This window comes from Dermacentor albipictus, chromosome 1 (assembly GCF_038994185.2).
Source record: "Dermacentor albipictus isolate Rhodes 1998 colony chromosome 1, USDA_Dalb.pri_finalv2, whole genome shotgun sequence".
NCBI classification, from domain to species: domain Eukaryota; kingdom Metazoa; phylum Arthropoda; class Arachnida; order Ixodida; family Ixodidae; genus Dermacentor; species Dermacentor albipictus.
The window spans coordinates 421,207,743-421,222,049 of record NC_091821.1 but is presented as its reverse complement, the minus strand read 5'-3'; the positions used below and the strand labels follow the sequence as shown (position 1 = coordinate 421,222,049).

The 14,307-nt window shown below is 41.6% G+C and overlaps 1 protein-coding gene across 5 annotated transcripts in view; it reads right to left on the bottom strand.

The window, feature by feature from the left end:
• Ptpmeg (protein tyrosine phosphatase Meg) overlaps positions 1 to 14,307 on the bottom strand; it is a 345,246-nt gene that overhangs the window by 141,836 nt on the left and 189,103 nt on the right. For 4 of the 5 annotated variants that reach the window (XM_065429853.2, XM_065429854.2, XM_065429850.2 and 1 more), the window contains 6 exons: positions 11,242 to 11,362; positions 9,218 to 9,311; positions 6,077 to 6,165; positions 5,913 to 5,976; positions 3,700 to 3,863; positions 2,601 to 2,669 (listed from right to left, as the gene is read on the bottom strand). In XM_065429853.2, the coding sequence (XP_065285925.1) occupies positions 2,601 to 2,669; positions 3,700 to 3,863; positions 5,913 to 5,976; positions 6,077 to 6,165; positions 9,218 to 9,311; positions 11,242 to 11,362 (601 nt within the window). The remainder of the gene's footprint in view (positions 1 to 2,600; positions 2,670 to 3,699; positions 3,864 to 5,912; positions 5,977 to 6,076; positions 6,166 to 9,217; positions 9,312 to 11,241; positions 11,363 to 14,307) is intronic. The other variant, XM_065429851.2, reaches the window with a different exon arrangement.

Below are 14,307 nucleotides of genomic sequence, written 5' to 3'. Positions count from 1 at the left end.
TGCGTGACAGTGTCTTCAATATATATACAGATGGGTGGAATTTTTGGCAACGAACTGAAAATTCAGCAGAGCATTAATATGAAGCTTAGATGTAATGTAATGCAGCTTAACAATGTAGACTAAATCTACAGGATGTGCGAGCCAAGGTGGGTGGTCTCGTAGTACGCCAATGGGGGGCAAAACCATAGTAGAGCAACCAGTTACTCGGTGCATACTTGTCAATATATTACAAGAGGCATCTCCTTGGTTGAAATACCATCCAAGAAACTGTCTGCAGGGAGCATTAGAAATTAAAACATTGTGCTTTCTTTTTTGGGGAACTCTGTGCAATTACTCATCATTAGAAAAGTAGAATCCACAAACACTTGCACTAAATTACAGCAGTATGTTTGCCGCATGGTTTTAAAGCGAAGCTTTCTTTGCCTGCCCTCCAAGCTCTGCTCACCCTGATATGTGCTGCTTCCTTCTGGCATGCAACTATAGATACCAATTTCCTTGATTCCAAGCAACCTGGGTGAAAATTGCCCGTTTTTTCCATGAGTTTTCCAGAACTAACCTAATTCCCTGAAAATTTCATGATTTCCTTGATGGTAGAAATTCTGACAGGATGATAGAATGCATGAACAGTGTTTGAGAGATATGTGGGAAATGCATGTGATAAATATAGTTAAACCTCCACTGCCAGCTCCTTATGTGATGCAGGTGCTCAACTTGTGAAGAGTGAAAGCATCCTGTAGAAGAGGCTTGAAAATGATTTGTAGGATGCTTTAGTATTTCATTTTAGTCCTTCATGGTTAGCAATAGTAGAATTTCCATGTTTACAAAACTGAAGAAAGAAAAAAAAAGGATGTAAGGGTTGAAAGTTTGAAGTTGGTGCTTTATTAAGACGCCCATTAAACTGTAGGCATTGACAGCAGTCACACAAAAGGCACTCATCTTAGTATTAAATGTGCCATAATTCCTAACGGGCCACTGCCAACATCAGGCTGCTACAGTCAAAAGCAATGCTAATGTTGCATGCTAAACCCACAATGCACTGTGTAAGGTCTCAATGCACAAATAGTAGCAAAAGTGGAATCCGGATATATCAAATCTGAATGGGATCATAAAAAAGTTTGATATTGGGTAATTCGATAATTCAGTATATAAAATAAAAATAATGCGCAAAAGTCTTCAAGATGATTTTAAAGCTGTTCGTTCTTCACAACAATTCGTCCTATGTGGGTTCGATATATCGAGGTTACTGTATACAGTAAAACTTTGACTATTCAATTTTGTGTTTTTTCAAAAATTCTGTTAATTGTAGAATTTGTACAGTGCCATAATTTGCAATGTGAATTATACTGGATAACTTGAAAAGCCCATGTGTCCGTCCAGATAATTCGTAGTTTCTCATAGTGCCCTCCGAGGCCGCCATACTGCAACACGCTCCCAGCTTCGCATATCGTGGAAGTATGGAGGCCATGACATTCTTACAGCTCCTGCAATTGCTGTTATCCAATAGCGTAATTGCTCATGATGCTTTCAGTAGATCTATGCATACCTTAGAGACCGGATATGAAATAACTATTGCCAGGACTGCGGTTCAGACCCCAAATTCTGCAATGTGGGCACTGATGTACACTGATGCACTGATGTACACTGATGTACAGCTGTGTGAAGCGCTTATGTTACGCTACGGGTGCACATTAATTTCATCTGTTTGCGCCCGCTACAAGAGCTCGCTTTGCTTTTTAATTCCTAGGTTTTCCCATGTAAATGCCATCTGTGCAGCGTGTGTCACGGCCATGCATGTACAAGGAGGGTGATGGAATAGGCCGACTAGGCTTTGCCGGCTACTTGAACATGGATGCAGACACGCAGGCCCCGTACGCTAACGTGGTAGATGCAGTTACCAGCAAAGTGCCAGTAGGCAATGGCAGAGACGACAATGAGCCCACTTGTGCGATCGCTTTAGTGACGATTTTCGAGTCTCTGAATTTCGTTTGCAGCTTTGCCGAGTGTAGAGAAGGTGACTGTGAGACCCTGCGCATGATTAATAGGCTAGAGATCATGGACAGTATTCTCGGGTGATCATTTTTGGAGACAATTTCCCTCTTGGAATATTTTGAGAGCTGCATGCATTCATGTGTACGGCCGACAGCGTTTCTGGCACTATGCCATGCTCATTATCTTCTCACAGTGCCAAGAGCGCTGTCAGTCGTATACTTCAACCCATTCAGCGGTGATTCTCACAAATTCTCGCGACAGTGAAACTATATTTGAAAATGATTGTGCAGGAATAGCACCCCATGCTCCTCAGTGCAGCGAACTACTGTACCAGGCAATCTGCATCAATGTAACTTTGGGTAGTCCTGCTACACAGAAAACGAATGTTACATGCCTGTCCCAGCTGTTTTGCCCTTTATTTTCTAGTGTTTTTTTTTTTTTGTCCTTTTCAAGTAATTCGAAAATCCACTTATATTTGAAGATTTTACACAGTCTGGCAGACTTCAAATTAACAAGGTTTCACAGTGCTTCAAATAAGCACCTACTCATTTTTCAGCAGCTCTCAGATTGAAGGTTTTGCATAAAGAGATGACATGGGAAAGGAGCAGTACCTGAGAAAAGGCCGGTCATCCAGGCCCCTCTTCTTCATGTCTTCAAGTGTCTGGTATTCTGTTCGGCCGCTAGAAAGGGAGAGGAAGGGACGGTAAAGTTAAGGTATCAGCTGTAGAGCTTTGTTAGAGGCTCATGTGCCCACATATGCTTTGTAGTAAAACTGTGATGACCTCATGATGGTCTTTCAATTAATCCATATGAACCGTGTAGCACCAATGTCCGTCTGCACAAGCCAGGATTGACTGGTTGGGTTTTATTTGCCAAATTTCCTTACTCTTTCGTACACTATATTTTCACAGGTCCAGGCTTTTGAAACACCATATATGTTGACTGGAGAAAAAATTGGAACGAAACCACTGCTTATCTACAAAATCTATTTTTTGAAGAATGTAAAGAAGCCTATATAGGTAGTCAAGCAATGCAGTCAAGAAACAGAATAAGTAAATGGGAAAGCTGATTATTTTTTTTTCATTATAAACATACATCGCAAGACACAAATTGAATTCTCTGTCCATTCAAATTCGTACATTCTAAAGCGCACAACTACAAACACAGTCCTCTATCTTCATGAAAATTTAATTATGTAAAAAGGGGGCAAGGCAGATATGTTAAAAGTGGTAAACAACTTTCAATATCGACAGCAGGCCAGACATGCAGCAGAGTAAACTGCACAGGAGTGTCAAATGTGAAAAGAAGCACCTAATCTGTAAACAACAATAACAACAGATGTGCAAGTGTGAACGTAACATGCTGCTATAGATGTTATACCCCTCCTGCTTTGAATAATGCTTCTCAAAATGTTAATTCAGCACAAGAACAAACATCTTAGTATGCCCAACAACCTTATTCAGAAACACGTGTTCCTTGTGTAGGTCTTATGGCTGCCCAGAAACATGCTCGCCCACAAGAACTTTCACAGTCATAATACTTGTACAGCTCGTTAAAGACTATTTTATCGTCACAACATTCGAAAATCTTTCCAAAGACAACAACAAACCAAAGCTCAGTACAGCCGAGATTCAAACACAGAAATGTTGATGACGTGTCACCTGGTTTGTAACACCAAGGACAAGTAAATGCTTGTCGGGGCTCACATACCTGTATCTGAACTTGGAACCGAGGCTGAAGAGAAACCGCTTGGTGGTTGGACGGGGCAAGTTCAGGCGAAAGAAGGTGTGGTGCTCCACACACGATTTCCACAGGTTCTTGCATGACCGGTAGCTGAGCATGTTGAAGCCGAGGAGATTGTCGTAGCTTTCAGTCTGTGTGACACGAGATGCAGCAGAAAAAACACTCAACAATTTCGCATTGTAGTGATGGTGAATAACTATACAGTGCCCAAATTTGAGTCACAAATCTGACTCTCAATTAAGCATACTACTTGTGCCAAGAAAAACAAGTACCACTCAAAGCACAATGATAGCACAGTTGTTGGTCATTGAAATGCGATCTACAGGCCAAGGCCTTGACTATTTATACATGACTCTATGTATATTCAGGCCAAGGCCTTGACTATTTATACATGACTCTATGTACATTCCACTGTAGTTGCTGGTGCTCATGTGAATTCTAAAATTCACAGCGCTATTTGTTACACAAGGTTCTCTTGCTATGGCATTGGTGACAGCATCTGGCGAAATTTCGATACATGTAGGCATATCTTGTGCCAGACAATAATGCTGTGGCAATGGTTACCCAGTAAAAGATGGTCCCTAGAAAAAAATAAAACAGCATAAGCATGTCAATATTCTACTTCCCTTTATTGCATAGGCCTTACAAAGCGAGCATGCTGAAAGACAGGTTTAGAAAAAAGTAAGCTACCCATGTTTCATTTCATTTACGGTAAAGCGCAAATGTGACCTGGATTAAACAAGCAATGTGAGTGAACTATATCTAGTGAGTGGCTCTTCTCAGGTCTATCGTTTGTTCAATAAATAGGACCGACATCCAACTTTTCGGACCGCCGCCTCAGTGTAGCATAGCAAATACTTGTAGTGGTGGCATAGATACACAGAAGGCTCCGTGCAAGAACGTGTGCAACAGAAAAAAGATATTAAAAATTATATTTTCTTTATTGAAGCTGGGAAAAGTACAACCATTACAACTTGTCAAAAGTAGTGCGGAACTAAGACTCGACCTGAGCTGAACTGCTGTACATGCCTGCTGCTACACACAGTGCTTGCTGACTGCAGACGCACTTCCAAGATGTCACATGCTTTACAGGCCAAACGTGCCACAGGCACAGATTCCTGTCCGTCACACAAGATTGCCTGGTTGATGACATGTCTTCCCTATCGTGTATCTGCACGGCACACTACTGGGACTGCTTGTTGTCTACTGGGTGCAATCTCATTTCTGCCAATTAAAGATCTGTGTGGTGTTGCTGCACTGAATTTGTTGACATCTACTATCCATTTTTAACACGCTAAGCTCACGTGAGATTTCATTATTGTTGGCTTTCAGTAAAGCCTCGAGACCCACAGCCATCTGAAATGTGCACGGAAAATTCTAATGCGAACTCCCTGCGATCGGCAAAATCTTTTGAAATATGTGTTCAGACATCAGAAACACTCACTGTGACATCTCTGCCCAACTCTCAGCTTCCAACAACAGTGTTTCTCTTCCCTGAAAAATTCTGTTCCCTAACAGACCAACATTTATCCATTCTGCACACAACATCACCTGCCTAATGCCGCTTTTTGCTCTTAATCTGAGACATATAATCTGCTGGTGCTTTCTCTCAAGTATACGCTGCCAACTGCCTATCTCTTTAAGCTATGTCTCCATTTTCGTTTCTATTGCTCGCAGAGCAGCTTGTAGCTTCTGTACCAATGGAAAATATGGATGAAAGTTCATACTCCGAGTGAACTTGAGTATAAGAGTGTGTATAGTTAAGTATGACTAAGTTGGTGACATTAGGTGCCATAATATGCCATGAAATTAAATGTGACTGTCCATTCTTGGCCATGGCATATGGCAGAGTGCTGCCTCACGCCACATTTGTGTCAAGCTTAAAATTGAACTCATCATTTATAAGACATCCTAAAATTGCACCCCTCTCTGTCAATGTGAGGCATCCCTGCCATAACCTCATCGTACATACTGAAATGTTGTTGACCCCCGTGAAGCATTGAACATTCGTCACATGTTTGATTTATTAAGCTAAAAATTAAAGCACATCTACATTTAGAGATAAAGACATTTTCTTGCAAAAATACCAAGGAAAAATGCAAAGTGCAACTTATATATGCTGTAACATGGCATACTTTTTTAGTTACCCAATGGGGAAAAAAAAAGTGCAGAATACTTACCCCTTCTCTTCTCAACTGAATAAAGAACTGTTTTCTCTTGAATGAGATCTTCACTATCTTTGCCCTGGGAAAGAATAAGAAAGGCAAATGATACAATGACATTGTGCAAGAGGTAAAGAAAAAGAGAATTACAGCTAATTATGAATAAACACCAAGTGTCTCACCAGGAGAAGGTGTTGATGCGTATGTTGTTCTGAAAAACTACGAGACCATAGGACGTCACGCCAAGCTGAATCTCAGCTTGTGTAGAGTCCTGCGTATAGAAAAATAGAAGTTACACAGCTTAGAACAAATCTTACTAGGCTCATTAAGCAATTACAGGTGCTAAACAATGTGCCAATTAGACCCGTTATAAAACATGCTCAGCTAGATTTCTCGCTGTGCTCAAATACCCAAAATGATGATTTCTGGTCATTTGGTGCACTGTTTTTGCTTTCTAGAGCTAAATATGTACGATGTCAAGAAATGCACGAAAAAAGCAAAAACCTAAGCCACAGCTAAACATTAGTCCGCATTTTAGTGAAGTTTTGGTCGCCATATCTTCGACAGTGCGCGTTCGGGAAAGCCAACTTGGTAGTAGGTACTTTTCCAAAGGGCCCATAGCAACAGGATGCCCTCTTCACCATTGCATTGCATTAAAAGTGCACCATATAATTTGATGTCATGGATGCTACACCAAGCAGAACTAGCATTGAATAAGCAAGTGAGTTCTGTAAGATTCCGCAAAGTGGAGCCATTTTCATGAAAAGAGACTGGCATTCACATGATGAATCATGCTTTGACACTTCCTGTGGTCGGTGCCAAGTTTCTAGTTTCACCAGGTTGGCACAAAATGTCAAAATATATTCAGTGAGACCTCAAATTTCTTAGTGCACTCATGAAAAGACGTGACAACATTTGAACTAACTACAACTGTCCCTTTGAAGCCAAATAATAATGCAAAGCAGCAGAACAAATGATAAAAAATTTCAAAAACATTGGTCTAATTTGATGTCGAAATGCTTATTACAAAGGTGCATTTTCCTTAAGATTATAAGCAAGCAGAAGTTACTGCCTTCTTGTGGAGCTCAGCATATCAACACAATAGAATGTCAATTCAGCAGCAGCTGCAGTTCTAGAGAGATGCCAATGGCCTTGTGGGAACTGCAACATCTTTAACATAGCCCCATACATATTCACAATGCTCATAGAGCCCGCAGTTTGCCTTGGCTCAATGAATTTTTCTGCTTCATATTATGATTAACATGTCACTAAATATTATCAGCACAGTCACAAAACTTCAAATTATTGGGAAGACAACATGAATATGAGAGTAAATGGCACAGTGCATCAACGTGAAACATTCAATGCAAAAATACCTTTGTTATATGATGCTCATTATAGGCATGCTGATGTCAGCAACACTTAGATAATTTGCTATACATTTGTTAGTTATATTAATCTCTCTCTCTCTCTCTCTGCGTGTGCGTGTGCGTGTGTGTGTGTGTGTGTGTGCGTGTGTGTGTGTCAAAGATTTGTCAGATTTGACAGGTCAAAGATTTTTGGCCATTTATGTGAGGTGCTGCTCAACAACAATAAAAGCTGGCGGTGGTATTTTAAAGCACTATTTCTGGCAGCAAAGATAAACAAACATTTTATAACATTTTTATAAAGGCAGCGGTATCTTTTCTCAATTGGATCATTTATCACTGCGTTCTTTCTCGGTCATTACTACTTCATAACTGATTCCATGAGTACTGTCGGATGGCAACTGCAAATGAGTTCCCTGAACTCACCCAATCACAAATGTCATTTAATACTCCTGGGTCACAGCAAGCAAATAACAAATTATATTAATATCATACCTACGAATGACACCAGTAATCCTTCCAGACAAGACTTTAATCATGAAATTCCACAGCTATTTATTACACAGCGTCCTGCAATGGCATAAAATACTTCGTGTACATTGGCCCCAAACTGTTCCATACAATAATAGGTAAAGTTCAATATGCTCATATTTCAGTTCCATAGGACAGTGACCTCATAGCAATGCCTAATAAGAATTCTAGAAAGGAGGTGATGACCTTTTATTATAGACAGCTCCATACTGCACAGCTCTGCACAGTTGAAAAATTTTAATCTAAGCATTTAAGCATGTACGACCCACCACTGTGGCTCCACGGCAATAGTGCTGCACTGCTGACCACTAGGTCGTGGGCTCAAAAAAAAAAAATCAAATAATGGGGTTTTACGTTCCAAAACCTCGATATGATTATGTGGCATGCTGTAGTGGGGGACTCAGGAAATTTTGGCCACCTGGGATTCTTTAACGTGCACCTAAGTCTAAGTAGTACATGGGTGTTTTTGCATTTCACCCCCCATCGAAATGCAGCTGCCATGGCCGGGATTCGATCCTGCAACCTTTTGCTTAGCAGCCCAGCACCATAGCCATTAAGCAACCATGGTTCGTAGGTCATGGGTTCGATTCCCAGCCGTGGTACCAGCATTCCAATAGGGCGAAATGCAGAAATGCCCAGGTGCCATGCTTTTGGTGCTTATAAAAAACATCAGGTGGCCAAAATTGGTCCAGAGCATCACTACAGTGTCCCGCATAATCCATTGCATAGTTTCAGGATGTTAAGCTGCAAAACGTTTTGCATGTGCTTTATCCTTGTTCTAAAGGGCAGGGAGATGCCCGGCTGCCATTATTAAATGGACTTGTAAGTTCAGCTCAATATGACCTTTCATTTGTCCTCAATGTTAAGGTACTAAAACATTCAGGTGGTGTGAACAAGCATTTCAAGCACAGACAACGAAAATTTCTAGCCATAATCAACACAGTTCAATGACGCAGAAGTACCATTTGATTTCTCGACTATTACACTAGTCAGTAAAAGAATGCTCTACATTTTGAGTTGTATGACTTCATTGCATCCATAACTGTCAGTATATATCTGCTGCATCAAACACTGCACAAGCAACCAGTCCATGCTCATAAACTCCACAGATTTCGTGCTCCATGCAGCAAAACCAATCAAAATCAAATAAAATCATGCCCTTTCAATAACACAAAAACTTATACTCTAATAAAGAGCCAGGACTGGGTGCATGCATGTAGCCTGTACAGGAGACAACAGCGTGTAAAGGTAAGCCTATTTCATATCAGTACTACACTACGATGCATGAGTGCATGACCACCTACTAGGATGTTGCCATCTTTCGTGATACAAATGTGGGTGGCTACAACATACAGGCACAATCAAGCAAACACATATACTGCTAACCTACAGAACATGCAATACAAACATGCAAACGTTCCTTACCCTTACCCTTGCCTTGTGCAAATCCACACCGTACATGTCCAACCTCTTTGCGTGCTCAAGAAAGTTGAACTCTGCGTCTGCTGAATTCTGGCCTCTGAAGCGTGAGAAACAGCAATTTAAAAAGATGAAATGTGATTAGGGTCTTACAATTCCAAGAAAGAGGAGATCCTAAATTCAGAGAAGGCTAGTTCCTTGTTTCTCTGGCCGGATCCACAAAATACACCGAAGAGCCTTCCTTATCATTTCTGTTTTTAAACATGACAGATTATTTTTTTTTTAATATGAATCACTTTAAGCACAATTAATGCTCGGACTGACGCCAGCAACTGTGAAATATAGCTCAAATGCAATAAAAAGGTCTTAAGATTATGATACTCCTTAATGCTAAATTTGAATGCAGCTGAATACGTGCTCTCATTTCGCAGTATATTGAGGCAAAGAATTTGAGACCGAAATCACCACACCGATTGGCAGTGGGCTAGTGCCACCATCGCCTTCGCAGAAGGAAGAACAGTATGGGAATGCAGTATGATGAGCGGCTTTGGAGCCGGCTGTGGAAGAAGACGATGATGAACACGTGAGCAGTGGCATGAGCGCATTTGCGCAGTTACGCCGAGGGACGCCGACACCCAACCCAGGAACGGGTGCCTAAGAGCGGCACTCTAAAACATGGCTTGTGCAACATGCGCAAGTAAACTTAACCACTGCCTGTTTTATATATAAGGTCGCACTTTTCCACTCCTGCAACAATGCCACCTCAGGATTAAGCAGTATTACCATTTACCAAGCACACCACCAGATGTGAATGGCAAAATCAGGTAACAGGCACAAAGCAAAAGCCAATGATGGCATCACTGCTCATCGTCATGATCATCACCAATGCTGTCAGTGATAATATTCATACTGTCAATAATACTGATAATAACACTAATGAGTTAGAGTTACACTACATGGTGCTTTGTCTTATTTTCCTGTGATAAAAATGGAAAGCAGTTGAAGAGTAGACATTTGGACTAGTTAGTTCACGAGTTGAGCTGTAAAACACAGCAGTAACGGGACACGAGGTTACTTGAGAACAGCACTGGCATGCACCATATTTTTTTAATAGAAAACTTTTCACCCATGTTGACAAACATGGAGTACACAAAAATGTAAAGTTCAATATCTTAAAAAAGCTGGTGACAATAATTCCAAAGGCATTCTGAAATGTGATGACAAGCTGGCTGATTTTGGCACGAACATAAATAATATTAGTTATTGAACGTCTAACTTTTTACATGGCGGCCACATTCATCAATTTCACTGACAAGCTTTTTGTTCAAAAAGCAGGTGTCTGCTGCAGCTGTTTGTAGTTTTGTCATGTCTCAACATTTTACTGCTTTTCTAAGAGCAATCAGCAGAGGAAAGAATACAGCCAGGGCTGTGTGTCTTCTATAAAACATTCCAGCAGGTGGTGCCACCAGTAACCTATAGCAGGTGCTCCAGCATAAATTTTGAGTAATTCTTAACAAAGACAGTCAAGTAGACATGAATGACAATTTTTGTCGACTAAACATTTGCAGTGATAGACTGAAAATGTGCGCTAACGACAAACAGAAACTGTTTAATTAGACTACGTTAACTCATTAGCTCATGAAACATTATTAAATGACACATGTTGCAAATGAAGAACTGAAGCTTGGCAGTGCTCAAAGCAGGTGCGTTTAGTAGGTTCAGACGTGCACCACTATTGAGATATTCATCCACAACCATGTAGCAAGATGCCATTAACATTCCACATATCCTTTTCCCGCAATGCCTCTGTTAAAAAACTACCTGGAATGCCAGTGTATATTGCTGATGGTTTTCAGAAGAATAGCACAAAACAGCTGTTAGCCTCAAGATTCATACTGAGCACACATGCCTTTAGAACTGACTGGCTTCAATTTTGCTACGACAATTAAACATCGTTGCTGTTTAAAACTTGCGTAACGTTGCTGAAAGCTTTTGTAGGTGAAGGTGATGATGTTGGCTATCATACATACTTGTGCAGCTTGTGCAGCTCAGCAATCTTTTCCTCCAGTTCTTCCGTTTGATGAGGCACTAATCTCATGTCAGCCAGGTAGCCATGCTTGTGGTCATCAGGATTGTAGTCTCCCAGTTCAGCTGTGTGATGAGCAAAATGTATTTTAGACACTACAGGGTTTTTTTTGTGTGTGTGTGAATGTGTGCACGTGAGTGTGTGCATGTGAGTGTACATGTACAGTAGAGCGCATCTACAATGAAAGCCTGTACAACGAAATGACCTGCATAATGAAGGAATAATTCTGCCCCAGTTCCACTGCGGGCGGTACTGTTCACGACCTTTACAACAAAGTTACTTGTATAATGAATGATTTCAGAGGCCCCAAGCACTTCATTATAAAGGCTATATGTGTGTGCGTGCATAGGAACAAAAGCAACACTGCCAGTCACCTCGCCAAGCTCATTATCATAAGCTTCAGTAACGCTACCTGTACAATACACCTTTAAAGGGGCCCTGAACCACCCGTGGGGCTTGGTGAAATAACAAAGTATGCGGGTAGCATATGCTCCTGTGAACATCTCAGTCAAGTTTTGCTGTTGCACGCGGTGCGTGGAGCTCGCAAGCGGAGCGTGAAGTCACCTCTCTCAAACACTCCCTTTTCAACAGAAGCCTGTTCCTCATTCTCTTCCGGACAATTTATTTCATAATAAAGTGGATTCCCACACGTGGCTGCTATTGGCAGTTGCGGCCTGCTGCGTAGCGTAGATACCGCGGCTGCCGCAGGGTGCCGCCACAGGTCTGCTGGCTAAGCGCACTGCAGTACGCTGAGGAAAACTACATTTGGCTTACGTTTAGCATGTCGCAGACACTAAAATAGGAAGTTGTGGCATCTACATTAACATCCAAAATGAAATTCGGACTGCGTGCCACAGTGACATTTAGAAGGCGGAGCATTGTGGCCATGCCCTACTCTGCCGTAGCCTTTGCAGTACAAGGCACTAAAGAAGTAGAAGCACCACGGAGACCGTCTTTGATTGTCCATAACTCTGCTTCAGCTGAATGCATTCAGGTACTTTTTGCGGCAAAGTATTCCTGAAACAGCAGATTTTTCACTTCAAGTGCTTTTCCCCACTTTGATAAAAAGTCATTCAGGGCATTGTTAAGGCATGTCGATTCCTGTCAGATGCCTGACAAGAAAAATAAAGAACCAAGGTGTCCATGCAATGGGTAATACCCTGTTCTTTCATTACACAATTTGTGTGCTATATACTGAGGACTCTAGTGAGATTTACATATTGCAGTCACCTGACAGTCTTGAGCTGTACACATTGTTTGGTGCAACAGATAATCACAACAAAGCTTTTTGCCATACTTGTCAAATAAACACCGACTCAAAACAGGTGTGGCAACATCAAAACACCTAAAACTTGTCCGGTGTGAGTCAGCACTAGTAAATATTCCGGAGTTTACTGTCGTAACCTGGAACCACTGCCCAAAGGCCTCATTTTTGATATGATAGAATCAAAACCACAAGCAGGGCAGGCTTGTAGTTTCAGGAAGGAACAATGCGAATCAAATGAAGGACAGAGAGAGCAGCAGTCAAAACAAACGCTGTGATCGCACTTAAAGGATTTATTGTAGCAAGAAGCATAACAATTAACCCACCATCCCGGCCCTGGAAATATGGATGTCCAGCGAAGCTGTTGAAAATGACCACTACAACTGCTGAGGGAGGTATGCAAGGCTTTATTGCTATAGAGTAACGGTCGTAACTGTAATTTATAGTAATGGTAGTAACTGGACTAAGGGTAATTTTGACAGTATGCGACCACCCATAGCGGTGCGGCAACAATGTTGAAATCGGTTGCTAAGCTGGTTTGTTTACATACAGAAGGCTAGGGACGTCACTACCCATGTTGTAAGCTGCTGTCGCAACTTGTATAACAGTAATCTTTACTGCGATGCAGGGAGTGCTACAGGCTTCGCATTGTTATCCAGAGCGCCTTATCATCAATTATGTGGTTGAAATGCTCATTTTGGGCTCGTTCTTTATTGAAAAGTATGCGGTTCTGTATGTTGTATGTACGATTCCAAAGAATGTACACACTGTTTGCATCACTCTGCTGAGTGCTTGAAGCCTGTGCCTTAACAGAGGGTATGAGCCACTGCTCCTGGCCTGCACTGCTGCCGGGATAGGCCCACATTCTTGCTAATAGCTGCAGACACGAGAAATGCCGACTACCGACAGGCTAACAGCTTCACAAACACAAAGAATGTTGTATGGTATGTGTAAGATAAGACGTAATTTAACTCATCATTAAAGCATGCCGCACATATGCTGCGCTTCTTTGACATGCTTAATTAAAGCGTGGGTGACATACGAGGCTAAATCTTGATAAATGTGTTCATTCCTACTACATTCGAGGTTGACTGGTTGTTACATCTAAACACAACTTCCGTTTTATGCAAGATGGCAAAATTTACAAATAGTGGCCAGGTTTGAGCAATTAGAACTCTGAGCAATAACAGAGGGCCTCCATGGTTACTTGCTCAGACACTGCTACATTGCTTTCCCGCTGAGACTGTTTGATGGCATTGCTATTCCGTGCGCACGGGTGCGCAGTCACATGGTATTTTTCATATTTCGTGGGCTTCCTTTATTTGCCAGAAAGAAGAAGTAGACACAATGTGCACCTTGCTGGAGGCCTTTCACTTTTATGTCTGTCAGAATTTCCTACAACCTCCGAATTGACTACTTGAGACAATTACAATTGACAATTGTAATTGACAATTTGAGCAACAGCTAAAATGTTAAGTGCTTTATAGACTCGTGTTTGGGCTGCATTTTCTTTTCCCAGAATTTTGACGAGGTGGGGCCTTTACACAAGACCGAACCTTTTGGTCAAAATGGTGCTGGCACAGCTGACGGCTTGTGCACACCCTGGACTCGTTGCACCAGACATCAATGCACAGCTCCCGCCATCTAGTAGCGGCATGCCGAAGTACGCAGTGCGCGGGGCATCAAACGCGACTGCTTCTCTGTTGGAACATTTTTTTCCCCAAATTTTGGGCTGCTAAATTGGGG